Source organism: Anastrepha obliqua, chromosome 3 (assembly GCF_027943255.1).
Source record: "Anastrepha obliqua isolate idAnaObli1 chromosome 3, idAnaObli1_1.0, whole genome shotgun sequence".
Classification (NCBI taxonomy): domain Eukaryota; kingdom Metazoa; phylum Arthropoda; class Insecta; order Diptera; family Tephritidae; genus Anastrepha; species Anastrepha obliqua.
This window is the reverse complement of record NC_072894.1, coordinates 135,238,933-135,260,829: the sequence shown is the minus strand read 5'-3', so window position 1 is coordinate 135,260,829 and position 21,897 is coordinate 135,238,933. Positions and strand designations below refer to the sequence as shown.

The window sequence follows — 21,897 nt, the reverse complement described above, 5'->3', positions numbered from 1 at the left end:
CGTCTAGAAATTTAAGGTACAGAAAACCTTTACAATCACTGCTCCCTGTCCAGCACATTAGAGTTCTGAGTCAATTTATAGATAGTCTCGCCCATTCCAAGGAGAGATATACTCATCAGTAAGTACTTTCCCGCAGGACGGCGCACCATGTCGTACAGCTAAGATAATCATTAATACTTTGAATTTGCTAAATATTATTAAGTGCCTTAGCTCGGCTCTTCTCTAGTTCTTCCGTTGAAAATTGTGGTAAGCCTACAATATAATGTCGTCGCTCAACCGAAATAATATTAATAAATAGCATCCAAACATGCTCACAAGAATGAAGGCACTCATAGAAATTAAGACGCGCCGAAAAAATATTAGATTTATGAGATGTTTTAAATTACATATCAATACTATACATCACTGCAAATGCACAAAATAATGCGTTTTTCTATTTTATAATAATATAATAATAATACGTATTATTTTTATCAACAGTTAAAATTCAGAACTATTCAGACTTTTCATTCATAATTGAGTAGCCAGTGCCTGTAGGTATAAGTATGAATGTAAACATGTTACCATGTGTGGGGCACTCCAAGTAAAGTGGAGAGGAAAAAATAAATATTTTTGAGAATAAAAATAGCAGTAGTGCCCACATGAACCTAAATACAAAGTTTCTGATGGAATTTAAGAGACCAAATGAGACACTGCAGTGTCACCTTAGCAGCATTGAATGCTCTAGAAAATGCTCGCATTTTTTTTTTTTTTTTCAGAAATGTAATTTGGTATTTAATTCTATAGCAATATGAAACTTGAACTTAAGTGGGTGCCAGATAACTCAGTAGTTATATTATGTTTTTCAAACGATTCAAAGGCAGATCTATAAGTGGGTCTTGTGGAAGTGTTGGATTTGCTGGAAAGAGTGGATTTGTTGGAAGAAGTGGATTTACAATTCTGAGGGGGAACGTGGAGCTTCACAAAAATGTTTGCTCTTTGAGGGGTTGGAGCTCGTATTGAATGTTTTTTAAGAGCTTAAGAACTTAAAATGATAATAAAAAACAGAAATATTATTGAAATACATTTTTTATTATAACCCAGCAGATATTTCATGGCATTTATTTTTTGAATATGGTATCCGGCAGGATGGTCCACTTGATCAGTCCAATTTCGGAATACTTGAATTCTTGAGCGCGCTGAAGTTGAAGAGTATTATTGGAATCAAATGTCGTTTTAGGTGATTAAATTTTGGAAACAAAAATTCAGTCAGCATAGCGCCATTCACCATAACGGCAGTTCGCTCCTCATTTTGAAAGAAAAGATACCGCGAGTACTCTATGATCTTCGCGAACAGATTTTTTTTTGCTTTTGTAAAGTGAATTTCCACATTTTGGAAGCGTTGAACGACTCATGATGACTTCCCAAATGTTACTGTACAGAAATGCTAATATAGTTTGCCATTCCCAACTGTCAAAACATAATTATCGATGCCGATAGTTCTCATGCAGCTAAAGAAAACACCGGATATTTAATATCGCGATGTCGGAAAGGGAATGGAAAAAACCATAGGCTCTCTTGTCTACACTCTAGCCCAATGGAGATGTACAACACAAACCATTTTCCTTTTACGTATCTGCTTTTGCTTCATTAAGATGATGTATTTTTTAACAGAAATGCTGTGAATACAATATTTAAGTTTTTGGCGTGATAACGTCTTATAATTCGATTTAGCTGGCTGCACGAACGAAAAAATGTGCTTAATCGTCGTTATCTTGCTCATGCGTCGTTATCTTGCTTGAACTGCAAGCGAAAGCGCGGAACGAACGACAAAGAGCACAATCGGCCCCCACATTCGGCAACGTTCGACATCTGGCTCTCTCCTACTTGAGTGAGCATATATATGTATGTATATAAATTCACATATTTGTATTTGCATATGCCTTCTTCCTGTGTGTAATGTCTCTTGAAAAAGGCAAATCGATGATGTGTTGTTGGCTTATTAACGTCTGATGCACAATCGAAATTGAACATATCTTTCATGAATTTGATAAATGTTTCGTCATTTTTCACGTTTACCTCCTTCTCTATATCCATACAAAATATCTATCAAACAAATAAAATTAAAATTTTGTTTTGAAAATTGCAACCATTACATCAGTATTTTCTTATGACGTTGTCACGTTAAACTATCGTCAGTAAACCGATTTTACAGACAACCTCTTTTTTTATATTTCTTAGAATTCTCAGATTTGTTATGGCGGCTTGAAATTTTCTGAAAAATAAGGCAGTAAATCTCTAATTCTACTTCCTTTGAAACCTTCTGATTTATTGCTTCGAATGTCATTGCTTAAGAGTGAGTTTTGCACTAATTGCTTATTTTTTCATTCGCCTAGCATTTGTTCTGCAAAAGTGAACGCCACCTGGAGAGTCAAGCCACTAAGATCTCATTTTTTGTAATACAAAGAAATATTTTACTGGAGGTGTGCTTAAAAACCGTTGGGATTCAACCTGCATGATTTAAAGTCATTGAATAGGTGGTATTATGGATGATTACCAACGTCTTCAATTGGCCTCGCAGGTCGTAGACTAACTGCCTCCCAGCAGTAAGAGTCCATCACAAATATTGAGCTGAGGTGGCATAGGTTAGGTTAGGTATAACTGGCTGATCTGAATACATCTTACATAGGTCACAAGGGTCTGCGTGATATGGAGTGAGAAAATATCCCGTCAGTACTCCACCCAATATTTTACATTTTTTATTTCCTTCCTTAGAAGTGATAAAATAAAGTCAGTTGTTTTTGTGTTGCAAATTCGTAGCATTATTTTGGTAATCCTATGTGAGGTCAAGACTTCCCTTATATACTGTGCGCCCAGAGTTAGTTCCTCCTCTTGTTCCGATGTTCTAGATATTTGTGCGAGTGTAAGCTGAGATAAGTACAGTTTCGGATTCTATTCAGCTCCTCCCTTCAAACCCGCTCCGGTTTCCTACTTAGCACTGATAAATTCGCATAAGCTGGTTGGTCAAAGCTCTACAGATATGTTAGGGAGTCCCCAAACCTTTCGTAGTCATGAAGTATAAAAAATTATAGGAAACGAGATTTCGCAGACTGAAGTGAAAAAGTGAGTATAGCTTCAATGTAACGTAATTTAAGTGAAATGTGTGAGATAATTATGAAGAGAATATCAAAATAGCGAAGAATTTTTAGCAAAAATGAAAAATTGGTTTAGATTAATATAAACAAAGAAGATAAAAGGAAAAAGAATAGAAAGAAAAAATTTGTTTGTAAACAAAAAAATGTAAACAAAGATCTACAATTACGTCAACTTAGCTCAGCCGATTATATAAAAGTCACTGAGAGGCGAGGAGCAGTAGCTCGGTATGTGCCACCTTCTGTGGTCTCTCACTCGTGGTTAAAAGGTAATAGATCACAACATGCATCTTCATTTCACTCTTCAGCCTTTCACTTCTGCTCCTCCTAACAACCGTCTATTCACCCACTCCTCCTAAAGTAAACACTGATAAAATCGAATGAGCTCAAAGCTCTGCAGATATGCCAGTTCAGCTGCGCACACCCTTCGCAGTTATGAAACTTCAGTTGTTTGTTGTGGCTTTTTGCACTCTAATTTCATATTGCCCGGTTTTTCCTGGAACGCACCATTACACATTCATGTGTGGTTATATGCATACTTTTTTTTTGTATTGGGTAGTATACTAATGAACACATACAACTGTACCTAAATACGATTTATACTACGATACAGTCACTTCAACTTTTTTCACCACTCACCAGCAAGATTTTTCAACGCCGCTTCTTTGTGCCCCGACAACTGCAAACTGCAACGTAGTCTGTAGATGCGGTTTTTTTTTTATTATACAATAAAACACCTTAACTCTACTCCTCTCTCCGTTTGCGTTTTCTTTCTTGCGTCACTTTTTTCTTGTGTAAATATTTATGCACTTCCAATGGCTCTTTAATATCATTGGCTTTGGCTTTCACAGCGTGTAATATTTTTCACTTATTCGACAATATTAATGCCAACAACAATCAGCACAATGTGTGAACTTAAATACACTTTGGCATAGAAGCATTAAGACCGAGACCGCAAAGTGTTGCGCGCCGCCCGCTTACCATCACTTTGACCGACACTTCAATGCCTTTGGAGACGTTGCAAAAAACAAATATAATAAAAAAGCACAAACACACAATGCAGCAACGAAAAGATAATAATGAGTATTATCTACAAGTAATGCGCGCACTTTCATGCAAATTATGAAAAATCAGCAAATTTTGCACCGTAAAAAGTGTGAAAACAGTCGTTTCTTCGATAGATCGGTTCGATTTTCGGCATGCCGCGTGTTTCTTCACATTCACCCGCGTGTTTTCCACATACTACCTAATATATATCGTGATACAATGCAAAAACGTCGATAGCTCGGTGAGTTGCCTAATAATTGTTGCCTTTTCCGTTTCTGTTGCCGTTGCCGTTGAGTTTACTTTGGTGTACTCGTCGTTCGCTGATCACTGCTGACTGAATCAGTGTATCTTCTCGCCGCGCCGCTGTAGCGCACAACCAGCTTTGATCTTCGTCGCTCAACGACGCCTGCTGATCTTGTTGGCTACGGAGTCAGTTGTTTTTCAACAAAAAAATAAATAAATAAAAATAAAAAATTAAATAAATAAATACGTATAAATGCACGTATATTGATGAAAAATAAGCAAAGTCAATAACAACAACCACATGCTAGGTAACGGTGCTTTTTCGCAGCACAATCAAATATAGTATACTTGCACACACATACATACACATTTGTATTTCCCGAAAATCAGCCTCTCCATAGAAACTGCAGTCGCTGCTCTACAAAACCTCATTCACCTTACTAATGCCACCGCCCGCCTTCCGCGCTCAACTCGTACAATTTCTATTCATCTTTGAGCGACTTTGTGTGTGTGTGTGTGGGGGCCAACAGTTGCGACGCGTCTTTGCGATCTTGGAGATACGCAAGATTTTCTTAATGTTGGTGCTCGAAAAGTGGCTGATTTTAGCGACATCATCTTCTACGTCGACGTTTTCGACGCTGCTGTAGGTGTCCATGATTTCAGCGCACGAATATTGGCTGTTCGCTGCGGTTAGGTGCTACTCCCGCTGCTTTTCTCTTAGGTGCTTCTCAACTCAGCCTCTTTGTTTGTGCTTCTACTACGCTGACTCGGTTGTTGATTTTATTTTTATAGCTTTTCTCCGCAATGCTTACTTTTAATTTCTGCTCATCGCTGAGAGATGTTGGCGCATTCCATGTTGTTAATATTCATAGTTTTATAGCGTTTTTTGTTTTTGTTGTTTTCTCTTTTGGCTACAGTATTTTGCGGCTCACGTTGACTTCCAGCTTTCTCAGCTGTTTGGCGCCGCTACTTTTGGTGTTGGTGTTTTCATTTGAATAATCACCTAAAATGCCGCTTCGCGATAAAACTAACTTTTTCTTTAGCTGCTATGACCTGCCGCTTTAGACCAGGTATGCTGATTATATAATAGTCGTGGGCTCCAACTTCAGGCATGCAACATGCAAATCTGGGAGAGATTTTTTCTGGTGGCTGGAAGAGTAAAAGCTAAAGTTGATTGAGAAGCTACACTTAAGGCTACTCAGTAGTTAGATTTTTCTGAGGTTTTGTCGGTATAGCCAGATAGGTGTTGAAGTCATGAGGTTTCTACAAATTTAATTTCCAACTCGATTTGCTGCAGTTTGTTTATATTTTACTTATTTATGCTGTTTAAAAAAAATTCATGAGAGGTGTTATTTTGATATTCAAAGAAAAATGCTATTTTTTATAATAATATAAATGATCGGATGTTTATTTCATTATAAAGAGGAAGGTTTGCCGTTAATAGTGAAAAATAACATCAGGCAAATGACCACCACGACCACATTTGTAGGACAATATCCTTTTCAAATTTTCATATTTTCCATAACCGAATTGCAAAGTGGCTGCCCTATGTCCTCGATAGCCTCAAAGTTTCCATCTTTGAGGTCTTGAATCGACCCTGGGCCGTTGGGCCCCAAATAAAAAAGTCACGGTGGCCAATTGTGATCACCTCTTCGAGAGATAACACCGTTCGGAAACTTTTCCCATAAAAGATCAATGGTTGCGTTGTTGGTGTGGCACGTAGCGCCGTCTTGTTGAAAATAAACGTTGTCCAGATCAATACCATCCAATTCCGGCCATAAAAATTCGTTAATCATCTCTCGAAAGCGATAGATAACACCTTTTATTGGAAACCCTTTATTAAAGTGGTATTCTAGTGTAGAATTTTGAAAAAATTGAATTTTTTTTGTATATTTTTAAAGTTTAGACATTAAGAGGATTTTTTAAAATTCCTATTATTTCATGAGTTATAGTCTTTTTGGTGACAAGGCATCGGTTCCGACCCGCCCGCTTCAACTCAACAAAAGACGGTAGGCGTTTCCCTTGGAACGCATTTTTCTCAAAACTACTTTTTTCGAGCTGGCGGTAAGAATATCTCGAGTTCCAATTGACCGATTTACTTCAAATTTTGGTAGAATGTTCATTACACATTCCTTCCTCGGATGACCCGAGCTCGAGACTATAACTTTGCATTTACTATTTAAAGAAAATCGGAATTGTTGAAAAAATATGCAAAAAACCATTTTTTTCAAACAGCCGCCATATTGTGAAATTTTGTTTGTTTTTACTTATCAAATAGCGGCATCTATAATAATGCAGAATTCGTTTGGTTTTTGTTTTTCAGATCCCCAATCGAGCTGGAATCATGCACGCCAGGACACCCTTTTTTTTGGACCCCTTACTTTGACTGCGCATAATTTTGTCAATTTTAAATTTTTGGTTTTTGGGATAGTTTTTATTGCAATAAATAATAATCAATAAATAAATGATAAATAAAATGGATGGTAAAAATTTTGTTTGTTTCCCTTGCACAGCGCTTCAAAAACCGTGCGAAATTCATGCCTTGACACTAGAATACCTCCTTAAGAGTAAATCATTAGATGAAATTGTGTCTTTACTTTTACTTAAAATGTAAATGTGCATTGTAAATTAAAACTGTTAAACCATTTTGTTTTTTCAAATTCTTTTTTTTTTTGTTTTTTTTTTTTTTTTTTTGAGTCATAAACTTCTTCCAACAAACGAGCGATTTATCTTCGAGCTGTATTAACGGGCTTTATTACGATATTCGAGTTGAAGGCCATGAGGGAACCGAACTTTTCAGACTACCTACTATAAATCCACTCATTTTAGATTGCCCATATATTTTAAATAAATACTTGAATGATTTTTTTTGCATAGAAAAAAATACTTATACATACATACGAACTCCTATACAACATAAACGGTTACGCTGCAACTTCGCTTACCGCAGCAAAGGCCGAGTTGAACCAAATTTAGTTAGAGACAAACCTGTATTGTCGGCACTCAAAGCTTTTCAAGCTGCTGCAGTCGGTGCAATTTCAAAGCAACTCAATGAAAATGCCAATTACACAATCAAGCGTTGGATTTGCAATAGTCTCAACTATGTTAGTAGGCGAAAAGAGTGCGAACAAAAAAGTATGCTTAGATTTTATTAACCCTGAAGTGTGTCCTAGTGGGTGGCAGCTGATTACTATAGAGTTAAAAAAAAAATCGTTTAATTCAAAGTTATTTAAAGGGTTAGGTTTAGTCAGAATTTTCAAAAAAATGGATTTGTTTTTGAAGTGAGAACTTCTTCAGAATCGTTGGGAGTGATTTGAGACTCGATGAAACGAAAAAGCGACACTGCGAAGCGTTACATGTTGATATACGTATATGTGTATGGCTGCGTACTGCTGAGCGACGCTAGTATAGTGAGTATTGTAGTATGTATACTACACTGCCTATTGCTTGCTTTGGTGATTAGTTCAAGCGTCATACGTATGTATGTGTGCGCGCCTGCGTATTACGGAGCCACGGTGAGCGAGAAGGCATTATGTATACCTATACTACACTACCTAATACTTGCTTAGACCAAGCGTCCTACGAATGTTTGTGTGTATGTTAGTACGTCTGTGTAATATACGCGTTACGAGGCTCATAATAGCAACCGCGTGTGCTGTATTGCGTCCGTATTTTTATATTCGTAAATATTTTCATTTTTAAATATTTACCTCAACGATCAAAAACAACAATTGACGCGGTTTTTCAAAGATATGTTGACAACATCGAAACCAAAGCATTTGTATCATATTTTAGCTATCATAAGCCACTCGAAACATTTGTTGAAATTGAAAACATTGAGGATGAATAATAATAAAATGAAGAAAATAAAATATGAACTTTATAGCAATATTATAATGAACCTATAATTATCCCGCTCCTAATGCTGCTTTCGTCTCATTCTCTCTCATTTTTTTTCCGGAAGGTTTCACTTCTATCGCGTCTAACCGTTAGACTGGTATTTTTTTTTTTTTGCATTTTCTTAAAGTATAATATCTTGAAAATTTTGAGTGAAAATTTGAAGTAAATCCGACAAATACTTTTCGACTTATTCACAAAGGACGCTCGGACGCTCCGGAATCGATAACAAAATTTTAAATGCATTTTTCTCAAAACTATGTTTTTTGAACGGGTGATCAATGTAACTTAAAAACCGCTTGGTAGATTTCAATAAAATTTATACTGGTTTTGAAAAACATAAAAAACTCATGCCTGATCGAAGATTTTTTTTTTCAAAAATTTCGATTTTTTTAACAATTAACTGTTGGTTTTTTCTCAAAAATCTGAAAAATATTTCCAGAGGCCGCCATATTGTTAATTTAAAAAAAAAAAAGCTTTAAAGAAGATTATCTATTAATAAAACTATAATAAAACTGCCACACAAACAGCGATAACTTTTACAACTATTTTTTTTTAATATTGCTAAAATCAAGTCGAAACATGCTTTTAATTTATTAATGCTATATTTTTGACTACAAAAAATGATTGAAAATCATAATTTTTTCGGGCCTCTGACCCCTTAAGCTACTATAGAAAAATATCCATTAATCTTGCCTGCTAAATTTCAATCAAATAATGTTGGGCCCAGATTTCCTGGGAAAAGTATTTTCAGTGTAATGATTGAAGAAAAAAATGTGGATGTTTAGATGCTGATGCAATCAAGAAGTTTGATGGGATTTAGGTTGGCGCACTACAACAGGCTGTCGCAGAAAGGAGCACTCAGTGACCTTAATCGTCTAGCTGCTAAACCTGGAAATTTGCAGAGAAAGTGATCATCAATGTCCTTTTCTAAAAGGTCCCCACAACTTCTGCAATGTGGGTCAAATGGTGAACCTAGCTTTTCCGCATGTGAGCCGATCGTCGAGGGACCGGTAAGCAAAGCAAGGAGCTTGGAAATTGAATGATGTGGAGCCCCAAGATTTTTTGAGTCCTTCGTCTATTCTACTGGGGCCACAGGGTTTTCGAAATAGCACATAAAGAAATGGGGCTCTATCTTTTTTGTGCTTTCCTGAATTCAATTCCGCTTTAACAACAGTCAGGGGTATGTCGATGACCGCGTAGGAGGTCTCTGAGATCAGGGAAATGTTATCTGCCTTGATCGCGTCATGACTTAGATTAGATTAGATTCGTGGGGGATTGGACAAGTCCAAGCACTCAGTCAGGAGATCATTGTACTACACCCGGATAAAATTCATTTGAAAGAATAGAGATAGGAAAGATGAAATGTGGGCGTTACGACGGAAAAATGAGTTTGAGATCACTCTTCCATAAATCTACTGGTTTCATTGATGAATCATAAAAAATCCGGAAGAGGAAGAGTAAAGGTCCATACTCAGTATATCGCAACCCAATATCCCAAGTCTGATTCTGGAAAACACCGGACAGCTACAGGAAAATACTCTCCAGTGTCGTCATCCTCATCTATCCTAGGCATATCAGGCTGTTGACGACCCGCATAGCAGTCATATACTGAGTACAGGCGTTGTGCTCTGTGATTACACCCACCAGTACTCTCGCGGCTTGACTATCGGAAAAAAATTTAATATCTCCCTTGCTCTCACGTTCCCCAAGCACTTAGCAGTATTGCAAAGACTTTTTCCTGAAAAATACTGGCACTATTCGGCCATTTGAAGTAAATAGATAAATTTGCTGACTTAGAGCAAACCCCTGCTCCGACTCTCGTCAGTGAAGATAGCTGTACCAGCCTCCTGCCCACTTGGAAAGATTGCCCTGGTACGACTCTCAAACTCCAGTTTGCGGATAGATAAATACGCATTCTATTGCATTCAACAACGGGACTGATATTTCTTAATACATCTGCGTGTTTAGCACCTGATGAATTTCATCACTGATATGAAGCGGTTAATGTAACCGTTAGCAGTTGTCGTTCGGTCTTCTTCGTAACCCTCAAAACCTAACTTTAACCAAGTGCCGCACTTTAAGTTTGGCCAAAATCGCTTAATCAGTTATCGGGCCAATCAAGAAGAAGAAGAACTCATGACAATACGATTTCGAAAAACAATAATTAGTTATTTTTTATTACTAGTCTTTTATTATTCAAATATATGACAAAGAAGTGCATAGCAGACAAATTAACATTACTTTCTTTGTTTTACAAATTCAATTCAATATATTTTACGTATTTATATGTATTTATATAATATTATAATTAGAATGTGTGGTATAAAATAGCTAAGATTTGCACTTTATTAAAGCGCATCAGTATTGCAAACTACGTTTCGTTCCTATATCGTCAAGTATTTGTCGCAACTCCTCATCTTCGAAACGTCCCTCTAACGATGGTATTAACGCCTTAGCTTCCTCTGGCGCTTCAGGGCATAGGTTACCCAGGGCAGCCAACTCGAATTTGTGCAACTTTTTCTGCATTAAAAGACTGAAAAGAAAAAAAATTATATTAGTTGGTAATGTTTTTATAGTATGTAAATTGTTATTAGTTTTTCAGCAATGTTTAGCGCAAATTATTACTTTTGTTTATATGTGAATTCAATATTTAATGAGTTTATGTAATAGGCTGAATTACAGAGTTAGTTGGTTGAGATGAGTATGACTTAATTTTTTTATTTATTCATGTCTTATTTTAATTATATATTATTTATTTATTTTTATTTAGTTTTTTGTTTTTATTTCCTTGTTTTTTTGTTTTTATTTCTTTATTCCTTTTTTATTAATTTTTTATTCGTTTATTCAGTTATTTATTCATTTATTTACTTTTTTATTTTTTATTCCTTTATTTATTTTTTCATTTATTTCTTTTATTATTTATTCATTTTTTTATTATTATTTTTACCATTTTATTCATTTATTCCGTTATTTATTCATTTATTTGGTTGGTTGGTTGGTTTAAGGGTGACCCCTCATCGGAGTGCCACATAGACCGCAAGTTGGGTCCGTTGTGTTGCCCTAGAGCTCATTATGTTATATGATTTCCCCACCTAACCGAGATTTTTATTGTAGATTTTGGTCAACGATATTAATTCGTTTCGAGAATTTGATGAGAGATTCGATTTTCAGGTTCGAGAGTACTGAAAGATTGTCAATTGTTGGAGAGCCTAGAAGAGCGAGTCGACTTCTGGCTAGACCGGGACAACTGCACAGCAAATGTCTGCTCGATACTTCCTCATCTTCGCCCAAAAGGCAGTGGCCGGTGATAAGAGATATTATATGCCTAAGTTCGTGTTTCGAAAGGCTTATAAGGGTTTTTGTCTGTTTCAGATTGTAGGATGGCCAGATTTGTCTGGTCGTAACGCAAGTAGTTTCCACTCGCCACCTCCGATCAGCAATGCTGTGAGTTCATTTATTTACTTTTTTATTTTTTATTCCTTTATTTATTTATTGTTTTATTATTATTTTTTATTATTTTTTTTATTCGTTTTTTTATTCATTTTTTTTGTTATACTTTTTTTTCTTTTTCTTTTATTTTTTTTATTATTAGTTTTTTACTATTTTTTTTATTTTTTTATTATTATTTATATTTATTCATTTTTTTTTATTTATTGTAATTTTTTATTTGTTTTTTTTTTTCTTTTCTTTTTAATTATTTATTTATTTTTTATTTATATTATAAATTTTATTTATTTTTTATGTATTTTTTATACATTTTTTTTATTTTTCTTTTATTTTTTTATTATTAGTTTTTTACTATTTTTTTTTTTATTTTTTTTATTATTATTTATATTTATTCATTTTTTTATTTATTGTAATTTTTTATTTGTTTTTTTTTCTTTTCTTTTGAATTATTTATTTATTTTTAAATTTTATTTATTTTTTATGCATTTTTTATAAATTTCGTTTATTTATTTATGTTTTTTATACACTTTTTTGTAGTTTTTGTATTTTTTTTTTTAGTTTTTATTTCTTTTTATTTTTTATTTTTTTTTTTATTTTTTTTTTAATTTTTTTTTCTTTAATTTTAATTTTCTTTCTTTAATTTTAGTTTTTTTTTATTCATTTATTTTTTTATTAATTAATTAATTTTTTTTTATATGTTTTTTTTTATTTATTTATAATTTACTTCACACATCGCAAGCTATTTTACTCACCTGCGCACCGCTGCAATTGTTTCCTTATTTTTGAATTTACGAAAACTGTCTGTGTATGCATATGTCTTCATAAAAACCTCAGAGAACTCCTGCTCTTCATCCGCAGATTCGTTCTGTCGTTTACGATGGTCCAGTAACATATGAACTTCAGAGATGAGCAAAGTCTCGGCATTTTCAAATTCTGTAAAGCACAAAAATAAAATTAAATTATTAGTTTTCATATTTAAATAACATCTGGTAGCAAAAATATGCATGTGAAGCACAAGTGAAACGATAGCTGAGACTAACATCTATAAATAATTGTCAATTGATTTTGGTTCAGGTTGTTATTGTAACAGCATAAAACTATTCCCATACATTTTTGCGGATTGCTGCTGAAGTGACAGCCTTTGACCGGATTCAAATCCGTAACGTTGAACTGACTGTCGAAAACATTCTGTGAGACGCAGAAATTCGTAAATCACGTCGGCCCATTTATGTGTCCATTCTTAATCAGGAAATCGTATATTTGACGCGTTTTGTTGACATCAATCTTTATTAAACGTCGGGCGTCGGCCAAACGCAAATTACCCATTTTCATATTTTCCGCTACTAAAATGTTTTTATAATCCATGTATGCTTGCGGTGCTATGCGCTCAACACTGCAGAGCTTTCGTTCGTCTTCGGTGAGACGCGTGTAGCCAGGCATACCTGTACAGAGAAATAAATCTGTTTATTAGAGTGCATTAAAAAATTATCATAAGTCTGCGACAAACCAATAATATCCATGGGCCCGGCTTTCTTTCTGGGATTTGTAACTCCATTGGACATTGCGAAAGGATTCGGTACCAATTTGTGCGTGCTTGGTATTAACTTACGCCAATCGTGCAGTTGGCGATATGTCTCATTTTTCGCACGATCGCGTTGCTGTTGTAAACGACGTTTCTTTAATTTGAAGTATAAGGCACCAGCTGCAAGTGTACGAACGCCATTCTGACGCAGCTCATATAACCTATTAGTGTAGTGAAAACGTTAGTAAGTATAAAAAACGAAATATTTAATAAATTTCAACCTATAGATGGTTTTTTGCACATCCGAGAAATATTTTAGCGATTCAACGAGCATATCAAATTTAATTGGGTTGCAGATTTGCATAAAAGAAAGAAAACGATTGCAGTTAGCTTCAGAGCCAAGCGCGTCCGCGTACTTTGACATCCAGCCCAGCGTGCGATTTGGCATAATCAGTCCGTGATCGCGCATTATTCGATACCTGCGTTGACGTTCCCTGAAATTGTGATAACAAATCTAAGTATTTATAGCTATTGGATTTGATGTAAATTGCGCATTTGCAATACCTCAACCGATTATTATATGCGCGCACCACCGCCAATTGTAACTCTTCATTCACAGCGCGACTGCTTTCGTCGAATTGTTGCTCATCGTCGTCAGTGGCAGTTATTGCGGCAAAACTTTCCTGCATGATTGTCGTTAACAGACCTTCAGCCGAGTTATCGTAAGGAGTATCGAAGTCACCACGTGCGCACCGATACCCCGCCATCATTTTAAATTGCATTGTAGCCGTCTCATCACTGCGTGGCGGATCAACGGAACGCATCTTAACCAAATACGGCATTCGTTCGGGAAAATAAGCATTCCTCGCGTGCGTCAGCCCAAGCAGTCGTTCAAAAATTCCACCAAAATAGAAATTATGGTAGTGTTGGCGACATTCCTCAACGTTGTGACGGAAATGTAATGCATGTGCAACTGCCTCCCAATTGCCATAGCCCTTTTTCTCTAGTGTGTGCAACAAAATACGCTCATCCTTCGCGTTCCAACCATTGGCGCCAGGGAATACCTGTATGTCGTCACGCACAATCACGTATGAATGTGTGTTAAGATGCGTCGCAGTCTCACGCCCGTGCGCGAAGCATTGCATACATAGCAGCGTATGCTCGCAGTCGGGACATTTTATGTATGGTTCGTACAAATCGCAATTGCAAGTGCTGCAGCGCTCAGTGTTATTCACACCCGCTTCAATGTAATCGGCATAGTATTTCTGGGCAGCTTTGCTGCGCGCTTCCAATGCTTTGTTGAACGTTTCGGAGTGGTAGTAAGCCGTGACATACTTTGTGTCAGATTTGGAACGAACTTTGGTAACGCTTTGATGCTGGTTGGGCTCACTTCTCGGAGCGGTTGTTCTAGATAAATTGTTTGGAACCTCTAACTCAACTACAAGATGAAAATAATCAAAAATATTTTTGCGCCCAATGGTATCGCATACATTTTCTAAATACATATTTGTCACTGCTCGTTTCACTTGTGGAACTCATTTGCCGAAAATGTACTTCTCACTTACCCTTTGGAAATTGAAGATCTGCCGCATCTTCTTCGACCATATCCACTGGATTCATGAACGACATTTTTGATGATATTTGTAATTTTAACTCTTTAAAAACGCGTTTAATGTTTTAAGTGAACTATTCGAGAATGGTTAAAGGAAAAAATTAAACTGCCGAAGTGGCTTTGCCATTTCTGACAACTAATATTTCGGGTGCTGCCACATTTGTAGAAAAGGGATATTTTAGGTGCACGTCTTCACTAACTAACTCTCTTTATAAAGAAGTGTTCAGAAAGAGAAAATGGATAATATTGAAAGGTGTAAAAAGCAACGCAATCCTGTTGAAACTATTTTGAACGAGAATTAGCCAGTAAATTTCTTACAACTTTACAGTTTCCGTTTTCAAGAGACAAGGATAACTATCCAATTGAGAGTGTACTGACAAAAATAAGTCAAAAAATTGCCGTAGTGGAACGAATCGAGCTGTGAAAATGTCAATATTTATAATTCCAAGTCTGTCAGTATGCCTAGAACACATAAATAAGGCCACATAAATCTATTTAAACATATTTGTGTAAATTTTTTTTATCGGACCAAAATGTATGGATCTAACCTCCAATTTACTGGTGAATATATAAAATCCTGCATATTTAAGTAATTTACCCTCATATTGTCGTTCTCATGATCACGCCGTTAAATTTGTCTACATGAAATATAATATATGATTTAATTGTCTCAACAACCAGTTAAATATTTATTTAACACTCTATAATTTTAAGATGTGGCAGCACTAAAGAAGGATATAAAGGAATTTGTGAAAATTCGGTATTCAGGTAAGCAGGTAGCAAGAATGATTGTATACAATAATTGAATATCCCGAAAACAAAATTGGGAGAAATTACTTCTTTGTGAAGACGAAAACTAGGCACACGGTACTTCGTTTTCATTAGTTTGTTTTGTTTAAAGGTCACAATATTACCACACCATTCACTGAATTTTTACAAATATGAAATTTCTCTTCCTTTTTTTGTTTATTTGTTTTGTATTAAATGGTTTTCGGAAGGTGCCAGCTTCTGTATTCTATTCGCCTTGAACAGTTAGAAGATATGAGGTGTCTTCGATTCGCTACTTCTCTGCTCGCTATGTTTGAGCTCTGCTCACTGGACGAATAGTTTGCGTGTTAGAGGAACAACAAAAGGCGCCTTCGATTCGCCGGTTTTTAACGCTTGCTGAATCGAAGAGATCTATTGTTGTTGAAGAACGTTTAAAAGGCAATAGCAAGGGAGCAGCTGATTCGCTTTTTTATAATTTAATCTGTGCTTTTAATTATCAAACTTAGTTTACCTATTACAGGCCACCAACCTGTTAACCAGCGGCCCTTCGTAGACAAACAAAACATCTGGTAGTGCCGAAGCGATAAATTTTAACCAGTGGATTGATTGCTTGCTCAATTTGTCGACGATATAACAGACAGTTCAGAAAAGAAAATATGTTTAAAAAGGAGAGAAAAATTCTTAAAATACAATGACAGAAAACCTTAATCAGCTTCCTTTTTTTTAAATTCCGTTTTTTATGTGTTTTCCATATCCTCCTTACTTTTGGTTGAGCGAAAAGCACAACTTCTTCATATTGTTTTAATGTATCTTTATTTTCTCGATTGCAACTGCTAAATTCCAAATCTTTTAGTAATCCACGCGTTATTCTATTATTCCTTATGAGTAATTTTCTAGCGTCATTTTTCCATCATTCACCAATGTTTCTAAATACACCCAACCACCTTTTCCTACTTTCTGTCACTTCTTAAATTTACCCAAGGATACCATTCTCTGAATGATAGCTCACAAGATTTGTTCGGCCGAAGTAGACATTCTCTGTTACTTTTAGCATCACATGTTGGTTGTATGCGCATAAGCTGTACGATCTACAACTTACCTGTTACACAAGCATTATTTTGTAAATTTGAATATTCATCCGAAACACCCTGCACTAGTATTTTCCAAATGTCACCTACAGATGTGTAATTATCTTGAAATATGACGGATAGGTGTCGCGCTTGTTTTATTTTTCTTATTTTTATTCATTCAATTCGTAAATAAAATAATGACTGCTTCAGACGAAATTACACAAAAAATAAATTTAACGCTGTTGAATGGCACCGGCTATGTGTTTAACGTGGATGGTGAGCAAAACTAATTAATAAAGCACAATATAAATGACCTTTTTTACTCCATTTAACAGACTACATGACATTGCGGCAGAAGCACCGCATTGTGGGTGCGCTGGTGGGCACGTGTAATACGCGCGGCTGGTCCGCCAACGATTGCAGTTAGTTTATGGCAGTACATAAAAATCATGTTACTACTTTAGTATAATCCCTGAACTATTTTAGCTTTACCAGTAGAATTGACACCCCATGAAACTCGCTTTCTCGTGGAGCGCGGCATTGTTCAATTAGTTTCCAAGCAACAAACATTATTGTGTGTGCCTGAAGCCAGCGAGCTTGTGCAGTACCATGAACGTTTAGAGGCTGGTTTTGCTGCACAATCAGAATCTTTAAAGGCTGAAAAATTGCGTGAGGCCGAACGTAATATGGACAAAATACTGACTGGCAAGCGAAAGAAGCTATTGAAGGAGGGCATGGCTGGAGCTGGTATTTACAAATTGTCGTAACTATCGCAAACAATTCCTTAATCTCCTTTTTTATAGATATTAACTTAGATGCTGCGCAAGTTCTGCAGGAAATTGCCGATAATTTCGTTTTTGATCGAAAAAATGCACAACTCGAAATTGACTGTGCTCATACACAACCACACGGTAAGTGTTTCGAATGGTTTTGTAATTCTATACTAAATATAACGGGTTTTCAGCTTACACAATTGTCGAGCCGCCGCCCATTGAGAATTCTCTCAAATATAACGTTTTTTGTGATTTTTGGAAGCGTGGCTACTACGTTACTGCAGGCGACGCGTTCGGCGCTCATTTCCTGCTTTATCCTGGTGATCCCCTCCAATATCACGCTTCACACATTGTCATATTACTCGATACGCCCATAGTAGAGCCTTTGCACTTGATTGCCAAAGTGCGTTTGTCTGTGATAGTCAATAAGATTTGCGTTTTTGCTTACTTTGGTAGTGAAAAAGCGAGTGGCAATGATACGGATGGCACTAGCGCTAGCACGGAAAGTAAAGTTCATTACCAAACTGTGCAATGGGAGGGCAATAGAGACAAGCAAGATCAAGCAGGAACAAGTAAAAAAAGTTGATACGCAAGAGGCAAGCAGGAAATTTTAAAGATTGTTTAAAGCGGCTATGGGATTGTTTGTAATAGAGTCCGACCGAATAGTAATATTTGGCTGATGCTGATTCCTTAAAACAATTACCTGAATACAAATTCAAAGGAAAACATAAACAAATAACTAAATAACATTGTAAAACAAATAAGCATTCGATAATCTATTCATTTATTTATGTATACTCTTAAATATTTGTTAAAGACTTCGTTGCATAGTATTTTTCATATTCAATGTAAAATAATTAGTTCATTTGAGATTACATTTAGGGATAGTCATAGTCGTATACTCAAGTCGCCTCTTGAGAAACCCGGTAAGCCTGTTATTTGTTACACATTAGTTAGAATTTTCAAAAAATCGATTTTTTTATTTTATTTTCTTAATGTTTATACATTTAAGAATACACACTTACTCGAAAACGGCTGAACCGATTAGTCTAAAATATTAACACAAGCTGCTTAAATATATTTTTTAGTAATTAATCGAAGATTTTTTCTCACCGATAAATATTTTTTTATAAGCAATTTCCAATCCAAATAAATATTTTTACTAATACTAAGTCTTAAAATACAGTTAAAAGATAACATAATTTGTCTACAAATTTTTGGATCAGTAAATTTACAATTTTTCTCAGAAAAATTACGAAAAATAAGCTTTTTTCGGCATTCTAGCAGATGTGCTGCCTTCATTCTGCAGCAGTTAGGCCCGAGCCGTCTTGCTAATTATCTGCACCTCACCATTCCAAGCAATTCAAATTGATTTCCTTTTTTGGAGAATTCGAGAGAGGAGGATAAATAACAAAGGGGAGAGAGGTGCATGCTAGAGAGAGAGAGAGAGAGAGAAAGCATCAAGTGCAGTCGCGACGGGTTGATTCAAAAAGGCCTTTTCTTTTGATACTCCTACGGCCCGGAACCCATGTAACGGAGGTGATCATCGACTGAGATACTTAGCGGAATTTTATATGTATGTTCTAATATCAATGCCCTGGGCCGCGTTTGATCACACCGAACTTCCCGACAAGGGCTGAATTCAATATGAAATAGTGGCCCTTATTATGAGAAACATTCGATCTTCGACTGCAGTCGAAAGTGCTGATCGAACGAATTTTCATTTGGTATTATGGTGCTAATTCGCTGAAGAATGGGACTATTGTGAATTTCGATCGCTCGACGCATTTGCAATAGATAATTTTTTCTCAGCTGATACAGCAAATCAAAATAAAAGAAAAAGCGGTTGTATTGAAATTCTTTGTTAACAACATTTTTAAAAGTTAAAAAGTATTTTTTGTGAAAATGAGTACAACAGAGTTGTGGTTCGACGATTCATCTCAATGTGAATAATGTAAATTTTAGGTTTGTGATCATACAATGAAAATAACTTATATAAATGAGAAAAATGCGAAAGCGTATTTAGAGGAGCAACATCTCAATGGCCGTCGCAATACTTGGCTCCTCGGTATGTAATAAACACCAATTGAAATTCCGTTTTTAATAATTTTTGTCTGTCTCAGGTGATGCTGGATACGCTCTAAAACCATATTTAATGACGGCGTTCAGAAACTTTGAGGAAGGGTCTCCACAAAGGACTAGAACCAACAACATGCTAAAGCGAGAAGTATCATTGAGAGAACAATTGGAGTCTTGAAAAGCCGATTTAGATGTTTGTTGCAGGTAAGAGCTCTCCACTATTCTCCAAAAAAAGCAACACAAATTATTAAGGTGTGTGCAACTTTGCACAACATTTGTCAGCTTTACAATATTCAATTTCCGGATGAAGGGTTATCCGATGAGACCCTTAACGATGATGCTGGAAATATTGAAGTGGAGTCAAATAACGGAGAAGAAGAAAACATAAGAAATGAAATTCTTAGAATATTATGGAAAAAACTAAAATGTATTAAATAAAAACCTTTACACCATGGTTTCTTTTTTATTTTTGTTATAAATTTTCTTTATTCAAATATTCGTCATTCAGCAGCCCATACCTGCCAAGGGAAAACAAAAATGTATTTCTACAAACATCACAAAAAAACCATTATTAACCTCAATCCACTTTGCTGCCGTTCTAACTGGTGGTACCAATCAATTCAGCTCCGTTGTAAACTCCTCCCATTTTTTTGCTGGTTGAACTTTTGTGTAAATCCCTTTTGCGAATTGTGGATTCTCTTTCATTAATGCAACCAGCCTTTCTAATTGCTGTTTGGTACTCACGACTTTCGACCTGCATAAAATTAACAAAATTAGTATATGTTTATTATTTGGTTACTATAAAACAATAAATAATCGCAAACAACTTACATTTTAACTAATTTTCCCACAATACGCTACACAATCGAAAGCAAAATTGCATTCGACTCTAAATTCGGTAAACAACGAAAATTTCGATAGAGTTGCACCGCTCATAATACCAAATTGACATTCAATCTTCGACAACCAGCGAATATCGAAGATCGAATCTAACTCATAATAGGGGTCAGTGTTCCAGACTAGGTCGACTCAGACCCTTACGTACGCTTGAGCTAACGACTCACGGCCATATCATACGCACACAAGACGGTAATGTACATGACATTATCGCACCCTTTCGGAGTTGAATCTGCTTCATAACGAAAGAAATGGAGACTATCAGCGACCTCCATACGGCATAGGTAGTATGGATGTAGTGCAAATGCGGTTCCGGGGAGGAAGTCGGACGGAGAGGGGAGATCTGTTTTAGTGAGAGCATGGCCCACATATCATTGGTGCGACGGCATCAATCGAAACTTTCGGACAATTTTATCCTCTTCAAAAAAAAAAAAATAATAATAAGAAAATAACTCAGTATATCTTGGACCTGCAGTAACGAGAGAGATAGCTTGCTTAACGGCAACTTGACCTCTCCTGAATTTTATTCTAAATTGGTAAAGTGCCTGAGAGTTCATGTCGAAAACTAAGTTAACTGGAGCATCGCGAAACGTCATGGCGGTGGTCATCAAAAGATTGCAACGTTACGTGAAATGGTTCCAAAAGTGAAGAAAAAGCGACTTGAGCGAAATCCCCTACGAAGTGCCAATCAAATGGCGAAAGAACTGGAAAATGGCGAAAGGACTGAAAAATTATCTCAGAGTCAAGCCTTTCAAGATCCAAAAGCGCATGATATTATACCTAAGCAGCAACAAGTCAGACTTGAGAGAGTGCACGAGTTGCTTCGCTTGGCCGAAAGCGATCAATTTCTGAACATTGTGTTCTCTGACAAGAAAATTTTTCAAATTGGGCAATTTGTGAACTCCCAAAACGATAGGGTTTACTTGACCGTGGCAGTACCCACCATAGGAAATGGTTTGGGCCGCTGTAACCGCTGATGGGCGCTCTCCAATCGGTTTCATCGAGCATGGCATCAAGGTAAATGCGAAATATTTTCGGGAAAGTATTCTAGAGGTTGCTTTGAAGCCGTGGTCAGACAAACATTTTGGTCGTAGACCATGGACGTTCCAACAGGACTCGGTACCGTCTCATAAAGCTCGTACGAACCAAGAATGGTAAAAAAACAACGTTCCGAACTTCATAACGTCCACAAAATGGCTCTCAAATTCACCAGACGCGAATCCGATGGATTATGCTCTTTGGGCCGTTTTGAAGAGCAAGGTCCGAACTAAAAGATTTACCAGTCTCTTGCGCTGGAAAAAGCCTGGGTCCGCAAATCAACTTGTGATTCGTTTCTGGATCATCTCAAGGCCAAAGTCAAGGCAAAAGATGGTTATATCGAGAAAAAGTAAAATGATTCTTATTTTGT

The 21,897-nt window shown here is 36.1% G+C and overlaps 3 protein-coding genes across 5 annotated transcripts in view; 1 reads left to right on the top strand and 2 right to left on the bottom strand.

The window, feature by feature from the left end:
- The window catches only part of LOC129242243 (uncharacterized), a 43,273-nt gene extending 38,402 nt beyond the window's left edge, over positions 1 to 4,871 (bottom strand). The window contains exons 1-2 of the mRNA XM_054878799.1: positions 4,788 to 4,871; positions 3,771 to 4,600 (exon numbers count right to left, since the gene is read on the bottom strand). The gene's annotated coding sequence lies outside the window, so the exon portion shown is untranslated. The remainder of the gene's footprint in view (positions 1 to 3,770; positions 4,601 to 4,787) is intronic.
- A 5,644-nt stretch (positions 4,872 to 10,515) lies between these two features.
- LOC129242509 (DNA-directed RNA polymerase II subunit Rpb4) lies at positions 10,516 to 15,044 on the bottom strand. Of its 3 annotated transcripts, XM_054879187.1 has the most exons (5): positions 14,856 to 15,044; positions 13,855 to 14,728; positions 13,572 to 13,784; positions 13,276 to 13,511; positions 12,716 to 13,210 (listed from the first exon to the last, which is right to left on the bottom strand). In XM_054879187.1, the coding sequence occupies exons 1-5, from the start codon at positions 14,917 to 14,919 to the stop codon at positions 12,981 to 12,983; spliced, it is 1,617 nt and encodes a 538-aa protein (XP_054735162.1). In that variant the 5' UTR covers positions 14,920 to 15,044; the 3' UTR covers positions 12,716 to 12,980. The 3 variants fall into 3 exon arrangements, with proteins under 3 accessions (XP_054735161.1, XP_054735162.1, XP_054735160.1); XM_054879185.1 differs by lacking the exon at positions 14,856 to 15,044 and having other exon boundaries at positions 13,855 to 14,841; XM_054879186.1 differs by lacking the exons at positions 12,716 to 13,210; positions 13,276 to 13,511; positions 13,572 to 13,784; positions 13,855 to 14,728 and adding exons at positions 10,516 to 10,854; positions 12,521 to 12,701.
- A 1,844-nt stretch (positions 15,045 to 16,888) lies between these two features.
- On the top strand, positions 16,889 to 18,589 carry LOC129241073 (tRNA-splicing endonuclease subunit Sen34). Its single transcript, XM_054877224.1, has 5 exons — positions 16,889 to 17,016; positions 17,076 to 17,162; positions 17,227 to 17,487; positions 17,544 to 17,651; positions 17,705 to 18,589. The coding sequence occupies exons 1-5, from the start codon at positions 16,938 to 16,940 to the stop codon at positions 18,097 to 18,099; spliced, it is 930 nt and encodes a 309-aa protein (XP_054733199.1). The 5' UTR covers positions 16,889 to 16,937; the 3' UTR covers positions 18,100 to 18,589.
- Positions 18,590 to 21,897: the final 3,308 nt, after the last annotated feature.